The sequence below is a fragment of the Manacus vitellinus genome, unplaced genomic scaffold, assembly GCF_001715985.3.
Source record: "Manacus vitellinus isolate BGI_N305 unplaced genomic scaffold, ASM171598v3 scaffold_63_pilon, whole genome shotgun sequence".
Taxonomy (NCBI): Eukaryota; Metazoa; Chordata; class Aves; order Passeriformes; family Pipridae; genus Manacus; species Manacus vitellinus.
Window position 1 is genome coordinate 2,789,980 of NW_021940711.1, and position 16,631 is coordinate 2,806,610.

Genomic DNA, 16,631 nt, shown 5'->3' on the forward strand with positions numbered 1-16,631 from the left:
AGTCTGGAATGCCATATAATAACTCTCAGATTTTTTCCCAAGATACTACAGGTTGGGGTTTTTGGGTGTTTCAGGTTTTTTTAAATTTCATTGTAAATAGTAAGGTGAAAGCAGGGCTCAATCGTGTCAGAATACTATTAGAAATTATAAATAGAAGTTATAAATACAGAAGACATAGCTACACAGTGTTATGAAACATGGTTCAGAGATTTTCTGAACTGGTGCTGCATTAACGCTTTATAGATGCATATCTGAAGATATTAAAGTGGGGCTGTATGCAACTACCTCAGCTGTCACAGCATGGCATTTCATAGGGCATCGTTCACTTCTACTATTCAGCACTCCCATCTTGACCAATTTCTACTTGACTTACTGAAATTAGTAGGTCAGGAGGACAAGTGAGAACTTTCTTTAAGCCAAAATAAAATGAGAAATGCCAGACAACCCAAAGATGTGTGGGAAAGGAGGGAAGAGAAGGAAGACTACGTGGAGCTGCCCTTCAGACCCAGCTCTACCAAAAGTCCAGTCTTGCTAAGAGTCAGAAATACTATTGTCACAAGATGCAAAGTATTTTTTCAGGGAGTAGCTCTGCCCACACTATCCCATCTCTCCACAGAGCCAGGCCTCACCTGCCCCCCTCCCAGGTGACAAAAAGTCAGACTAAAACTACTAAACTCTGTGTTCTGGTATAAAGGCACAGCAACGTTCACAAGCCTGCACAGTAGTAATTAAACCAACAAGGGGTTAATTATTATTGTGCCTTATGGCATTATCGTGCCTTTTGTTTCATTTTATTTTCATTATAATCAGGTGCAAGGACAGATGTTGCCAGGGTCAGAAGTGATGCTAATCCACAATTGTCCCTGGTTATCTCAGGGCTATCTGGCTCTTTATTCTATCAGCTATTTATTTGCACTTGAGAACTTTGCAATATTCATTAACATGCTGCATCATTTTAGAAATGAAAATGCTAAAGACAAGACCTAAGATGTGCATTACTGGCTATGTGCACAGTGTAATTAACATGCATATGATCTGTATGCAAACCATGTTATTGGAAATAGTGACTATTAGCATAACAAGTGCTTATTATTTATTGAGATGCAACTCGAGCAGGCATCCTGCTGGGGCCTGACATCCTTCGCTGAAACAGCACCATCTTGTCTTTCTTCGTTTACACATTCTTCTCTCCTCCTGATGATTAACAGCACAGAAAACAGGGAGACTCCCTTCTGTGCCTTTGTTTAAAGGGGGAAGTCTTGTGTGTTTAATTACCCTCAAGCATCTGATCCAGTTCAAAGCTCAGCGGAGCCTCTCCCGGTGCCACGCTCCCCTCCCACCCCAGCGGCTGAACCGCAGGCTGCTCAAACGCCCCCTTGGTACCAGCTTCACCTACGTTATCTCTCTGACTCTTAACTGATAACAAGTTTAAAGCAGCTAGGCTTCTTTCTCGGTTCTCCTTTTTTTTAAAGAAATAAAATGGGAATAAATTGTGAGAAAACAAAAGCTCAACTGTGCAAAGCCATAAACCTTCCCAATGTCACACCACCCTTCTCCTATCCTACTTCAGAAGAATTTAACCTTTTAATTGTTCCATGAAATTTAACAGAAAACCACAATTCGACTGTTTTTCAGCAGGTGAGCAGGGCTTTCTTGCCGGATCAGTTCATCAGCCCTGCCTGTTGGGAGCTCTAGATCACTGATGCTGGCACTGCTTCCATGCTCTGCTCCTGACCCTGCAGAAGTCTTGAGGTTCCAGAGTCTCTGTGGGACTCTTTAACCTTTCCTAGCATTTCTGTAAGAGCAAAAACGTGCAAAACTGTTCCTTGCCCAGTAAGTCCTTCCCCAGCCCTGCTGGGGCGCATGTTTGTTCTCTCTGAGGCTACACCCACTGCTTCAGAGATGGCTGTGTTACAGTAATGAAATAATTAGCAGGGGGAATGAGTTCAATTATTTTTCACTTTGCCAAAATTGAGCTGTTTGGCCTAAAATTTTCCAAGCTGCATGCCAACCTAAGGATGGACTTTGGTCTCAGTTAAAAACAGCACAACAATTCTTGAGTATCATTAGAAAATAGATATAATTTTACTATAAAGTTATATTGATCTTCCCTTGCCCTGCAATATAAAATTTTTCTTCGGTTCTGGAGGGGCCTGGAGAACAGAGACAGTAATTCATGAAGGGAAGCTGAGACTGTATGTGAAGATTAACTGGAAAAAAGAAAACAGAAGGGAAAACAAATTTAGACAGAAAGTCTGGAGCTGAAGGTTGGGACCTGCTGGAAGTGGTGGGTCACTGCTCTCCAAGGATGATGGCTGTTCCTCAGGGAACCTTGGCCTGCCTGTCCCAGCACAGAATCATAGAACAGTTTGGGTTGGAAGGGACCTTGAAGATCATCTCGTACCAGCCCCCCACCATGGTCAGGGATACCTTCCACTAGAGCAAGTTGCCCTAAGAACCATCCAACCTGGCCTTGGACACTTCCAGGGATGGGGCAGCCACAGCTTCTCTGGGCAACCTGCACCAGAGCCTCACAACCCTCACAGGGAAGAATTTCTACCTAATATCTAATCTAAACTCACCCTCTTTCAGTTTGAAGCCAGTCTGTCTTGTCCTGTAACTCCATAACCTTGTCCAAAGTCCCTCTCCAGCTCTCTTGTAGCCCCTTTAAGCATTGGAAGGGGCTCTAAGGTCTCCTTGGAGCCTTCTCTTCTCCAGGCTGAATAACCCCAGCTCTCTTAGCCTGTCTTCCTGGGAGAGGTGCTCCAGCCCTCTGACCATCTTTGTGGCCTCCTCTGGACTCACTCCAGCAGGTTTACAACCTTCCTATGTGTGTGCGTGTGTGTGGAGGCAGCAGATGGACTATGCACATCCTCAGTTTTCTGTTAATGCCATTTTTCATATGCAATACATCTACAGGCCCAAATTGTTCCCTATGATCCGTTCTTTCTTTGAGATCCTGAGAACTTTCCAGGCCTGCCTTCTAACCAAACACAACAACTTTACACCACAGTGGTGACAGAAAAGTAGCTTAGAAGCAGTAACTGGAATCCAGTCAGAAATTTATTTTGTTAAAAAGAGGCTTTAAGGCACTTTCTCCCCCCACTGTTTTAGCTTTAGCTAAAACTCTCCAACTGCCAGTTCTGCTACTGCTACAGCAATGCTTCAGAGATATTTGGAATTTTTTTATTAAATATCCTGTTGTGTTATAAAAAAAAAAAGTAACTTCACAACACCAAGATGACTCCCTTGTTAATTTTCATAGTTAAATCAGCTGGGGGGATGTGGGAGTTCAAGGACTTCAACCTTAATTCTTTTCATCCTGCTTCCTGTCCCAATAGCTCCACAATAGTCAAGAGTCCAATCAATACCTTTCAGTATCTTATGCTGATATTATTTCCAGCAAATAGTTTGGCAGGAGAGACAGAGAGAAATATTCTTAAAGAAACAACCCAAGCAGAGGAGGCCAAAACAGACATCACTGCCCCAGTCAGGCACAACAGAGACCTCAGTTAACTTTGTGTATTAGAACCTCAATCACTGCATCTCTATTCTGTAGGGGAAAAACAAGAACAAAAATCAAACCCTTATTTTCCATTTTATCCAAGTGCAATAATGAAACAAACATAATTTTTAAACCAGCCTCTTGCTTCTCTCTCCTATTTCAACATTGGCAGAATGTGGCCATCTAGTTAAGGCTGAAATGGTGTCTCACTTTGCTATCAGAGACTTGAACTAGCACTGATAAAGACAGCTCTATTTCAGTGAATTCCTCTGGAATTAAGGAGTGGTCAGTGGATAAATTTGTTTAGGGACTTCACTGAAGGGATGACAGGATGAAAGGACAAAAGGCAGTAGATGTATCCTGCCCCTTCAAAAATTAAAAAAACCAGACTACTACTTAGATTAATGCAAACATATTCTGCATCTTAACAGGCACATCTAACAATCTATGAGGAAAGTCCTTGCCTTCAGGATTAATAACGAAATAAACAAAGATTCATCTGAAAAACCCCTCCTTGGTTATTTCCACTAATGTGCTTTTGTTCAGATAGATTTTTAAAGACACAAAGAACAGACTTCCCAGAGACTAGTTTATAAGACAGTAAGTGCAAGAGAGGTTTTCCTTCTAATCACCCTGTTTCCTTGTCTGCCTTAAATCCATTCTGCTTAAGTTATAGCAACAGTTCACTACTATTTCTGAAAATGTCCAAAGAAAGTTTTGTTCTCCTCCTATGATCTCACCCAGACTTGCTTAGCCAAGTCATGTTACGTTTGGATCTATTTTTTTTCTTTCTAATATAATCTCTTATTCCTAAATGATTTGATAACATACACATTGCCATAATAAACTCAATCATATCACCATATATTGCAAGCTCCCTCATTCCAATGGTGTTAAAATCTAAAAGTGAAATCAGAGTCTGATGTCAATAAGTAAGAGGAGAATGTATCCAAAGTGGGGAGTGACTTTAAGATTCAAACACATTTCACGAACAAAGGGGGGTTTCAGTAATTTGTTGAAGATACTGGTAGATGTGATGAAAGCCCATCACTGACAGCACAGTGCATTGGTTGGAGAGAGATGAATGGCTGCAAGGGAAAGCTATTTGGTAGCACAGAGGGGATGATATAGGAAAGGTAAAAAAACTGGGTATGACTCACAGAAAAGAATGACTGGAATTGTGGTGGTGGAGAGAGGGGAACATATGGTATGACTCACAGAAAACAGTGATTATTTTATGAGTCTCACGTTTAGCTCATTACAGCTAATGTAAAGTCAGTCCATAAAAACATGGTGTGAGAGATGAGAATGTCACTAAAATTGAGAACTGGTCAGAAGCTACTGCAGAAAGGGTCCCAAACTCTAAGTCACAGCATGGAAGACACCTCTGAATCTACTCTCTGCATGTTGGTTTTGGAGGTCAAACCCCCAGCATACTTTCACCAAAAGGAAAGACAAGCAACTTCCTGTTGCCATATGGCATTTTGGCTTTTAATCTATATTAATAAGGAACAGCTCAGCGGTTATAGTTAAAAGCCAGCAAAGAATTTCAGCAGAAATTAGAGCACAGAACTCACAGCCTGAATTCAGTTTGAAATCACAATCTTCCAATTTCAGAAAATTTCTGTCTTTCCTTTGCATGCATGTTTAGGACATTAGGAATGGGTAAATGCAGATTCCCTGCCACCACCTGATGAGTCCTTTGGTTCAGAAATGCTCTCAAAGCACAAACTGATAAATTCTCTATCTAGGAGTAGATGGAGAATATATACAATCCCAAAAGATAGACTAAGCAGAATATAAGGCTTTCCTGGGTGAATGTAACCTCTGTGAGCTTTATTTGGCACAACATACTCATATTTCTTTCCCATAGGCTCACATTGGTGATTCTTCCTTCTCCTTTTCCCTCTCACCTTTTTCCACAGAGATATGTCTATAAATACATCTCTAGCCATTTCCTGATAATATTCCATTCATCACTTCTGCATTCAAAACAGTTCCAGTTTGGCAAATACAACATTATGTTTCAGTCATCTCTGAAAACAAAAATTAAATCTTTGCATAAAAATGCAAATGAAACATAAAACTATGTATGCACATATCAGATAGTATCAAATAACATCAATAGTTTAAAAGAAATGTTTAAGGCATTAAGTCATGTCAGGAAGAGCCTTTCTAGCTGCAAGTTTCATAACAAGAATAAATCAGTCTTGACAATGAACATGAAAGAGGGAATTAAACCTTTTTGAACACTCAAGGTGGTTTGCTCATTTCCCCCAAATCAAACCGAACGAATTAGTTGATATATATGAAAATTAACTTAAACTAACAGCATAATCAGAGAAGATAAACTTTAAAGTTAAAATTAGATTACAAAGATAAAAATATTACTTGGGGCTGAGGAGAGCACATGGTAACTCCACAGTAGCTGCTGAGCTGAGCCTTTGTAAGTTAAGAAACAACAAAAAACCCCCATATATTTAAAAAGAGCTGACCTCAGCCCCTGGACTTTGCTCAGGCACTAATCAAACTTTCAATGTTTAGCGTTTATCCTCTGGCTACTTATTGACCATCTATACCTGGACACACACAAACACAGCCTCCAGCAGTGGGGTAGTTATTGAGGCTCCCTGTGCTAACTCTGCACGCAGGTTTCACACGTTCCAATGCCACTTACGTCAAATTAATTAGTTTCCAACTGCAGCAATCAGTTTTAATAAAATTAGACGTTTTATTTTTAGTGAGAATATAAAAAAACCTTGAACTAATAAAAACAAATTACACACATTCTCATAATTCTGCTGTAACAGCACAATGTAGCTCCAAGTATTTCCACTGTGGAATGTGCAGTTATTTATCGAAACCAAATGTATATTTAACTGCATATACTTAGGCAACATAAGAACATCATGTGAAAGCCTTAATGCCTGTTTATATAATAGCAGACTGTTTTTCAGCCCCATGGAGCTGTGTAGCACCAGGCTGTTTAAGCCTCAGGATGTTGGGGCTCAACAGGAGCAAAGTGACCACTTGTTCTGTGGAGTCTCAACTTCACTGTGAATCTTATTAACTGTCATAAAAAGGTCACAAAGTCACCTTATCATACTGCTGAAAAATCCCTATGCCACGAGGAAGCTGAGGAATGGAGGAGAGCAGAATAGGACTTACAGATAAGAAGGGTATGGACCCCCAATATGGAATACCTTATTGGACACCAAGGAAGTTATCATGACACCAAGGAACAGGTGACATAAGCAGGAGCTGCAATAATTATGGGGCAGCAAAATTATACTTATGTACTTTTGTCTCTGCCACTCCACTCCCCAACTGGTAAAATGCAGCAGAGCTCCTCTGCAGAGATGGAATTGTCCTTCCACTGGGGACAGACATTCATTCTACATGTTCCATACCCTCCACCTTCTGCTCTTCTGTCTGTAGACATACATGGGGAATGAGACATTCCCTTCTCTATGTCAACTCAGTTATAGTTGATAGACAAGGTCTGTAACAGAAGGTGAATACAGTGCATCTCTTTAAGAAGTGCCATGGAAACACGGAATGAACCTTCATTTTATCTGAAGACACCTTCTGCCTCCATGAGTGCCAGGTCAGGGATGCTTTCATTTCCTTTAACATCTGTCAGCCCAAAAGCATCCCTCTTACTTCATTACCTTCTAAAACACAGGAGCTACCATTGAGAATAGCTGAAGGAGACGACTGTGATATACACAGCATTTTAAATATGAGCTCAGAGTTGTGGATACCTTACAGCTTATTCCACTGTGCTGCAGATGTGGATATCTATTGGATATACCAGAGTCCTGTCCAACTTTAGACATTTCAGTTACATGTCCAATTTAGGAGTCTCATTCCCTTGTACAGGCAATGGATCAAAGCACCTAGATATCCTGAATTCCTTGGAGGGGTCTCCCTGATGGAAACTTCTCACCCCATCTGCAGTGTTTGAAAGCTCTTCACTGAAGGGGACAAAACTGGGAATAAATGACTGAATATTCAATAAACTTAACCAATAGAGTAAAAAAAAAAAAAAAAGAGGAAAAACACTCCAGCAAAGCTCAGAAGAACATGCAGGAAAACGCATGCATCTTACATTGGGACTCAAAATTTTGATATAATTTTGCAAACAATACTATTACAGGAAACATTCATCTGCTGAACAGAAACCTTAGATTCTGGCCATTCACATTAATATTTCTACTGACATGGAAGCAAACACTAATCGAATATTATAATCACAAGCTGTAGAGCAGAATTATTATGTATTATTATTATAATACATAGCCATAGAGTAGAAGGAAAAAAAAACCCAACTAATTGAAAGGTACAATTATGGACAACAAACTATGATGAACAAACAAAGATCAGAGGAAGAATCTTTAGATTTTCCAGTAATGAGACATTTAATAATAAACACAATAGTTGAAATCACTTGTCTAGAAATTTGCTTTACAGCCTCAATGAGTTTCCATGAAGCCCAAAACTGTGATTCTTCTTTTGGAGCCTGACAGCTGTCTGCTATTAGTTTTATCTATTCAATCTCCAAATCCCAGACTCAGAGGTTACTGGTGTAGGTCAGTTGTGAGACCATGTTGACTCTCTTGCCATTCGACATGGAAAACCAAACAACAAAGTCTGCACTATGTCAGCAAGCATTTCACATTCTTCGGTTTGTCATGCAAAGCACAAAGACCCTGATACAGTTCAGAATGGTCTTTGTATCTAAAATCTTGTTTACCCTTAGAATACAAGCTTAATTTCCCACATGCCTAAAGTGCTTTAAAAGCCACTTCATACAACAGAAAAGACAGTGCTAATCTCTGGCAGTGGAACCAGAAATAGAGAGCTTCAGAAGAGTCTCCAAATCAGCAGTGAGATCAACTTTATACTTATATACCTCAAGTGGGGGTGTATGAAAGGAAGCATCTCTTCAGAAAAATCTAGTTCCAGTGGTGTAGGATCATGATTTTGCCATCCCTAAAAGCAAATTAATCATCTGCTTACATTAGGAAGTTTTTCCTTTTTCCACAGAATCAGTATCCAGAATTCTGGAAAAGGTAAGGTCCCTTCACCTGTCCACACAGCTCAGCCTTCCAGGGGAAGTGACAATCTGTGGAATTCAAGGGTAAAAAGAAACTCCTGGCTTAACCATGATGAATTGTTCCCTTGAGGGCACCTCCCACCTATCATTAGCTTTGTAGTGAACTTCAGCTCCTGGCTTAAACATTTTAATTAGATGCTAGAGGAGAGATGTAAATACCCCCTAACATATATAGGAATGCAGAATCACAATCAAAGCAACAAAAGGAAGGGCCATGACACCAGGGGAAAAGTTTCAACAGGAAATGCAGCTCCTAAAGCTTAGATCCAGCCTGTCTCTTCAGTGTTTACATCTAAGCAAAAAGGAAGTTCTGAAGAGGTTTAGAATTATAGTGACAGTCAAGCACGTAAAGATTGCCTAATCTACTAATTTTAGACAGAAGAGCTTGCAATTGCAGGTTGGTTTTTAGTACTGAGTGGTAGAATTGCACCTCCTCAAACGAAGAAAGTTTTTGAAAAAGGCAAAGAACTGCCCTCAACTGCCTAGTCAGCCTCTCATACTAAACCAGGTATTAGAGAATACCTGAATAAGAGAAGAGTAGGATAATTCTTGGCTTCTTGAATGCAAATTTTATTTTTAAAAAAAAACAGTTAACTAACAGGAACAAAACTGCTTCAACTACCCCCTATCAATCATGTATCTGCTATTGCTACACGATGTGGTAATTTGGAGCCTGGATTGAAAATTTTACACTAACACAATTTCTGCTGAAAAATTATCTACTTCCTCTCCTCAAAACTCTCTCTAGCCTTCAAACAGCTCCTAACCTCACTAAGTTGACTGTTGGAAGGAAACTCTTTGTTACCATCATGCAATGGGTAAAATTAGATCCAGCCTGGGAAACAAACAAAACTTGCAAGCCTATCTCCATTCCATCACACCTCTCTAAACAGAACTGACACTATCACCAAATCCTACAGAAGTACTTCCCAGAATACTTCATCCAGCATACCATATGTATCCCAAAAAATATGTCTGTGGAAAAAAAAAAGAAAAAAAATATTACTATGTTCACTGAACAAATTCACACAAAGTTGGGAAGAACCCAGTTACTCAAGTGGGTCATCTCTGACCTCTTCCTTCTCATCTTCAAGGGAGCTCTATAAAGCATCTTCAAAGCATCAAAGAACAAACCAGAGTATGAAAATAATAACTGTGGTGAATATTAAAACCCAGATTCAATAAAGAGACAGCCCTTAGAGCCTGTAATAATCTGCTCCCTCTCCCCAGTTAACCCCTCCATGTTACTCAGGTGATAAATCATCCATCTCTCTCTCTTCTGCAGCACAGAAATGTCACATCATGCCTTTCCATGCTAAATCTTCCTCTGCTTTGTCTAAGAGTTAGATTTAGAGTAACTGCTCTTCAACCAGTGTTAAATAATGAAAATTATTTAGACCTGAAAAAAAGTTTACATGCTGAGAAGTTTGTCACCTTTAGACCATTGGAACAGATCTGTCAAAAGTCATTGTTTTCCTTGACTAACCTTGCCTTGTTTGAAAGTGGAGTGGCCTTTCTTTCCTTCTGCTAATGCTAATTTCAGCCCTCAGGTATAGCTACTATACCTTTAGTTTCAACTACTGTTTGTTGCTTAACTTGGCAATTACTTTATGTAACCTAAAACCACTTTGGATTACAGCTTGTGAAAAGAGTCCTTGGAAAATAAAAGTATATGGTATTGTGATTCTAATCAGCAGATCCCAAGGCTATAAACTTCAAAGAATCTTTGCAATGTGAATTTTCCCTGTTTCTGAGAGTCAGTTTTCAAGATAAATGTGGGATCTTTCAAAGACAGAGAGATGGGTATCTACAAGTACCAAGGTACAACCTGCATATTTAGGAGCAGTAGTACTTTTTTCTAATGTACTGATATAATCCAAACAGATGGTCAAGCAGAGTAGATGATCTGTTAGGCATGAATAATTTCACCAGTCCTGTGACTTTCCTGTTAAGCATCTCTAGATGGGCATATATATACAAACTGCAGTGACTCACAGCAACAGTGAGCAATGAATGCTCAAAAATACTTTTGTATCTATGTTATCTTAGGACAACTTAGAGACTTTAAAATTATTTTCTACAAAATTATGCTTATTTAGTATACAGGATCCTTAAGTAGGGGTGTAACACTGCCCCAGCAAGGAAAAGAAATGGGAAAAATAGACCTTACAAATTATCTCAATCATAACAACAGAATGCCAGTAGAGCTGCCAGGGCTTTCTGGAAGTGAAGGAACTGTGAACTGATGGCATGAAATCTTCCAGGTAGAGTGGTAACAGTGTAGCAGCAACTTCCCCAGCTGAGATCTCCTGAGGGTCTGTAGATGATTTCAATGGATATAGTTACTCCTTTTCCTGACAGAAAGGACACCCTCCCTCCTTCACATAAAATACCAGAGGAATCTCCCTGCAAGTTCATTTACAGTGAAACTCCACAAACACTTACATCAACACTCCTCAGAGAGCACTGCAGGAGGAGATGCTGCGGGGGAAGGAGATGATGGGAATTCCATTGCCATTACAAGGCAGGAATATCTATTTCTACATATTATTACAAGAGTTGGGTCCATCTCAAGTTTAAGATATAACCCAGTCACGCTTTAAGATCTTAACACAAAGACTATCCAGTCTTTGTGTCTATATGTATCTGTTCCAGAACCATTTTCTCTGTTTTTTCCCCTTTTCTTATTTATCATGCTACCACTGCTAGAGTAGTAAAACCACAGCAATGATGAGATGGGTAGTGATGGGGCAGTGTTGCTAACGGATATTTTCTGTGATTGGAGGACTTAACTCCTCATCCTTAAAGCCAGGAATTACAGACACCTTCATTTAACTTTAGCTTCACTGTCTCAGTTAAGAAGAAAAACTGAAAACACACAGTCAGGACTTAAAGCTGTTCTTATCTTACTGTAAAATTGCATAAAGAATACCTTAACAAAAATTTCCATTTTCTTTTCCTTATGTTATAAAATTTTCCATTGTCTACAATAAAGCACCATCCAAAAAAAAAAAAAGAAAAAAGAAAGGAAATTTGATGCAGCTTCTTAAGCAATACCCATCAACACCATGGCTGTAATTCTGCTTTCAGTGGAATTTGCCTCCTCCCAAAAGCAGTGACATCTTCTCTCCCCACTTTTCAGAACAGGCCAATATTGCCCCCAACCTGAGGATTTGCTTCAACTTGCTTCTTCAGCCCTTCTGAAGTGTGATCCAAGTTCCCATGGTTATGAAGACAATCCAACAATCTCCCTCCATCACCAAGCACTAACCTATCTTTTTAGTAATCTCATCACTGTAGCAGGATTCAGGAAATTAAACTGCAGTTAATTAATTTAAACGTACCCCAGTCAAAGGAGTCTACTTCGCAAATAAATATGAAGCATTGTCTACTACCTTAGCCAAAAGACATATAAATAACTTTAATCTGTTTTTATAAAATGCAAAATAACAGCAAAACACTAGTCTTCAGCTATTTTTGAAAGCTATAATTTTTACCATTCGTAGAAATTACTAAAAATCTGCACTCAATGACATTCTTATTAATGTTGATGTCTGTGTGCTCTGCATGGAATGTCCTCTGGCTTTCTGCTCAGCTTCTGCTTCCCTTCCAATTCTTCTTTCCTGTCCATCTCCTGTCCTGGTTCCACAGTCTCCTCTGGGATTAGACAGAAAGCTTTCCAAAGGCAGGAAATACTTCTAAAATGCTACTGACTGCCAGGAAGCAGCTTCAGTCACAAATCCTTCTACAAGTTAAACTGAATATGGACTTTTTTACTGAGAGTGTGACAAGATTGGTATTGTAGTCATCACGGATGTGAACCATGATACAGACACACTTGAAGAGCACACTCAGAACCCAGGCCATGTTTTACTCACAGATGTAGCTGCTGGAAGTATCAAGACAACACAATCCACTATTTGATGAGACAGGTCCTTACAGTCAGAAACTGGGAAGGCCTTTTTATACCTCTATGCAAAGCCATGTAAGTCATGCAACCTCAAATAAAATTGTAATAGAGAAACGATACAAGTTAATCACACCCAGTAGTTGCTAAAGCACTTCACCCCCGAGGATTTTTTAAAAGGTCATATAGACATTTCCCTAATAACAGCATTAAAGTTACTCTCAACAAGCGCACATTCATTAAACAGTCTCCTGTCCTAGTCACAAAGATATGATAAATCAACACAGGTCTGAATTACCTTCTCTAAATAACAGGTTACACAAGTAAAGAATTACAGAAAGATTTATTCAAATCCAAGTTTCAAATTTCTTCTCTCTATTCTATACATATTTATAAATGCAAGTTATGAAGGCAAAGGCAGAATTTAGTCTCAGATCAAGCAGCATCTGCCAATGTGAAATCAACTTAAATAACCAGATGGTAACCAAGTCCATATATATAGAAGTGACAAAACAATAGGAGATTAATTTACAACTTTAAAAAAAAATAATCACAAACTAAATAAAAAGATTTTTTTTAATGCCTTTTTTATTTAAAATGCCTTTGTTCTAGGCAAATAAAAATTGTCTTGAAGTCAAAAAATAAGCTCAGCTGTGCTGTGCAACAGTTCCATTAACCTTGCAATCAAGCATTAAATTCAAGTGCCTTGTTTGGATTTCCCTGCTGCAGGGGAAAATATACCTTCTAAGGTCTGTGCTTTATGTTACCAGAGCCAATGAGTAAAAGCCTCACAACTAAACTTCTACAATTAATAACACAAGAAACTAAACAAGCAAGTATATTGCAAAAATTCCTCTGATAACTTTTTAACTATTAACCTCATACTCACAGGTTCACAGTTTTTCACACTTGTTCTCCCATGCATTCAACTAACATCTGCTTTGAACAAGTTAAATATAATCCTAATGTGTTTTCTACATGTACCAATAAAGCAACTCAGCACTCCTGCTCACTGCTTCCATTCACAGAATGAAGAAAACAATTAGTTACTGCATTTTTTATTCAACTCTTTTTGCCTATGCCCATTTTCACCCTGAAAAACTGCTGCTCAAACTAAAATTAATTTTTTGTTTAAACTGCACATCACGGTCACCAAGCAAGCAAAGAGGAGCTGTTTTTAAATCACTGCCCTATTGTCAGAAACCTTTCATCTCCTGCATAAGGTGAGTAGCTTTATATTCTAAATAGAAAAGCAACACACAGTAAAATTACCAAGGGTAATTATTCTGTGATCCTGTGTCGCAGATAAGTCATCAGCCATACAGAGAGTGTGTTGTGTGTGAAGTCTGTCCCCTCCATACGAACTGAAAGGATGATTTTCAAAGGTGAAACAACTGACAAACTAAGGATTGCATTTCAGTGGGTCACAGTCCCACTCTAGGTGGAATATATTTAAGCACACAAATAATCTCTCTTGTCAAATGTACCTAATTGGTACCTATGTGTTGTATCTTCAGGGAAGGAGCTCAGCAAAGGAAACGTGTTACAAGCACAGAAAATACTGGAGGAAGGAACCAATGAGGAGGAATGTATCACTGGCTCTCCAGAAGGCTGACAGTTACTTAAACAATAATATACTTTATCTTAGACCAATGCTGTGTTTTAAACTGATGCCTTTGTTGCTGTGGCAATGTTCAGAAGCCACAGCAGCAGAAGAGGATGATACTTTAGATTAGTCTCCAGTTGCATCACAAAGTGGCAATGCCTTCACCCACAGCACCAGCAGGGAGTGCTGGTTGGGTTTCAAGTTGCAAATTTCAGAAACAGATACGAGCTCCTGAAAAATCCAAGCATATTTTACTACTGGCAAGCATATGTTGACTTGTAATTCAAACTGAGCTGTGATTCTCTGGGAGGTTTTAGTTCTTTTGTTTAGATTTACCATCCTGCTCTTTACCAGTATCACAAGGACGCTGAAGCAGATTTTAGTACAGCTGGCTTAGAAAACAAGGCCAGATTCTCCACCACTTGTATTTCCTTAGGAATACATGCATCACTATGAAGAAAGTGTCATATCAAGCTCAGTCAAGTGCATTATGTCCCAGGAATGACTTATTGATAACAAAAAACCTTTTAATTCAGACATTGGTTCGAACATGTACCTCAGAATTTATGTTTTATACACAGAGGCCCCTCGTGGAAGAAAAAGGATATGGGTCACTTACTACATCAACAGTAACGCTCATCAGTTTTTGGGTTTGGAAGAGAAAGAAGCAGCTATATGCTGATGTCATTAAAAGCAACAGCATTTAACCCAGTTATCTGAGTTCTAACAGAATATATCCATCTCCCTGGGTTCCTTTCTGACTGCACTCCCATAAATTATGGATTTTCAGTCCCCCTAATTCTTGATCTTTGGCCTTAGCTGTTCACACTGAATCACACTAGACTTGGAAGAATCAGTGGAAATCAGGACAGAATTAGGTCTTTTGTATTTCAAACACTATTAAAATAGAAGTTTAACATTTTCTTGTGCTATATCCTCTCCACAAAAACCCAGAGGACATTTCAGCAAAGCAACCAGAAGACATAAAATCAGCATTTATCTTGACACCTCCGTGAACACGTAATACAAAAACACTCTGAAGAAACTTATTCCCACGTACTCAACATCTGAATTCCCAAAGCTATTTTTTTCTCAGGAGATCCAATATGCAGTAGACATAGTGGGAGCTGCAGCATTATATGGGAGCAGTTTTTGGCTGAGGCCTTACCTGTCAGCATCCCCGAGCCCCAGGGACGTGTTCCGCTGCAGCGTCTCCCGCACCGCAGCCATTCCATCGGGGAGCCGGTTCAGCCTCCGGGTGTAGAGGCCCAGACCTCCATCAGTCATGTACCTTTGACACAGCAAAACAAGATGGCACGCTCAGTAAAACAATACAAATTTGACATTTTATTGTAGCACTTATTTTCTACATGTTTTTAACTGTGTGTTACAATTTCCCCACTTTTAAATTAGGGATATGACTTGGAATTAGAAGCAAGGAAAACTTCATTCTTGATTAGATCGGAGATGATTTTTGCCTCTCATCACTCTCCATTACACTTTGCACTCTCTCTCATCATCAAGAATTGAATTTCAACATAAATGCGATAAAGGAAGAATACTTGACTTTCATTAAGGATGCCTACATGGAAGTAATTTAATATTTGTGAATGCTACCATTAATGATCCCTTTCTGGCCCCAAAAAGACATAGTTTATACTACCCTGAATTTTTCTGCATGGGCTAAAACAACACAATCAAAATCTCAAACCTTCACAAACTAACTACAAAAATCACATTGAATTCACCCCTAGATTTTGTCAATGATCCGTGAACATTAAGTATCCCAAGATTTATAGCAATCAAAGTTGCAGCATGAATGAAAAGTTTTTTTCAACCTTGTTTCGGCTCCTGCATTCTACTCTGGCTCCAACTGTGACCCAGAACCACCTGCATATAAAAATTGCTAAGACAGGACATTTCTTATTTTCTAGTTTAGACAAATGAAAAATTAATCTGAAATTGAATGGAGATGACATATGGTGGTATTGAAGAGTTAGATATAGTTGATGACCACAAACAATTCCTCATGATAACGTAGGTAATGTCTTCCAGAATTTTTGCTGAAGTCAGTACTGAAGCAGACAGCAACAGATATCACGTAATGTAACTTTAAGAATTAGCAGTAAAAAAGAAAAACTGTGCTATAGTTAGTGAAAAAATATTTTAACATGAAATTAATATTGAATATTGAATATTAAGATGTCACTGAAATACTGAAATTAAGATGTTTCTACAGCCTTGCCTTCTTGAATAACTTCTCAATGAGCTTCCCTATGCCAGTGTTTCAATGATGTCTTAAAATATTTTGTGGCATTTTATGAGAGTAGTAAGTCAACAAGTCCCAAGTGTCAAGATAAAACAGGAGGATTTTTCTCTTGGTTTAGCTTCATTTCTTTAGGTATTTCTGACCACAGATATACGCAAGAACTTTAAACTGGAAAGGTAAGTTCCATTTGCCTCTAAAGACACTGGCGTGGAGTGAGCTCTGTGC

General features: G+C 39.0%; 1 protein-coding gene across 12 annotated transcripts in view; it reads right to left on the reverse strand.

Moving 5' to 3' along the window:
* The window catches only part of NAV2 (neuron navigator 2), a 379,270-nt gene that overhangs the window by 71,184 nt on the left and 291,455 nt on the right, over nt 1-16,631 (reverse strand). For all 12 annotated transcript variants that reach the window (XM_018083415.3, XM_018083416.3, XM_018083414.3 and 9 more), the window contains one exon: nt 15,306-15,428. In XM_018083415.3, coding sequence (XP_017938904.2) covers nt 15,306-15,428 — 123 coding nt within the window. The remainder of the gene's footprint in view (nt 1-15,305; nt 15,429-16,631) is intronic.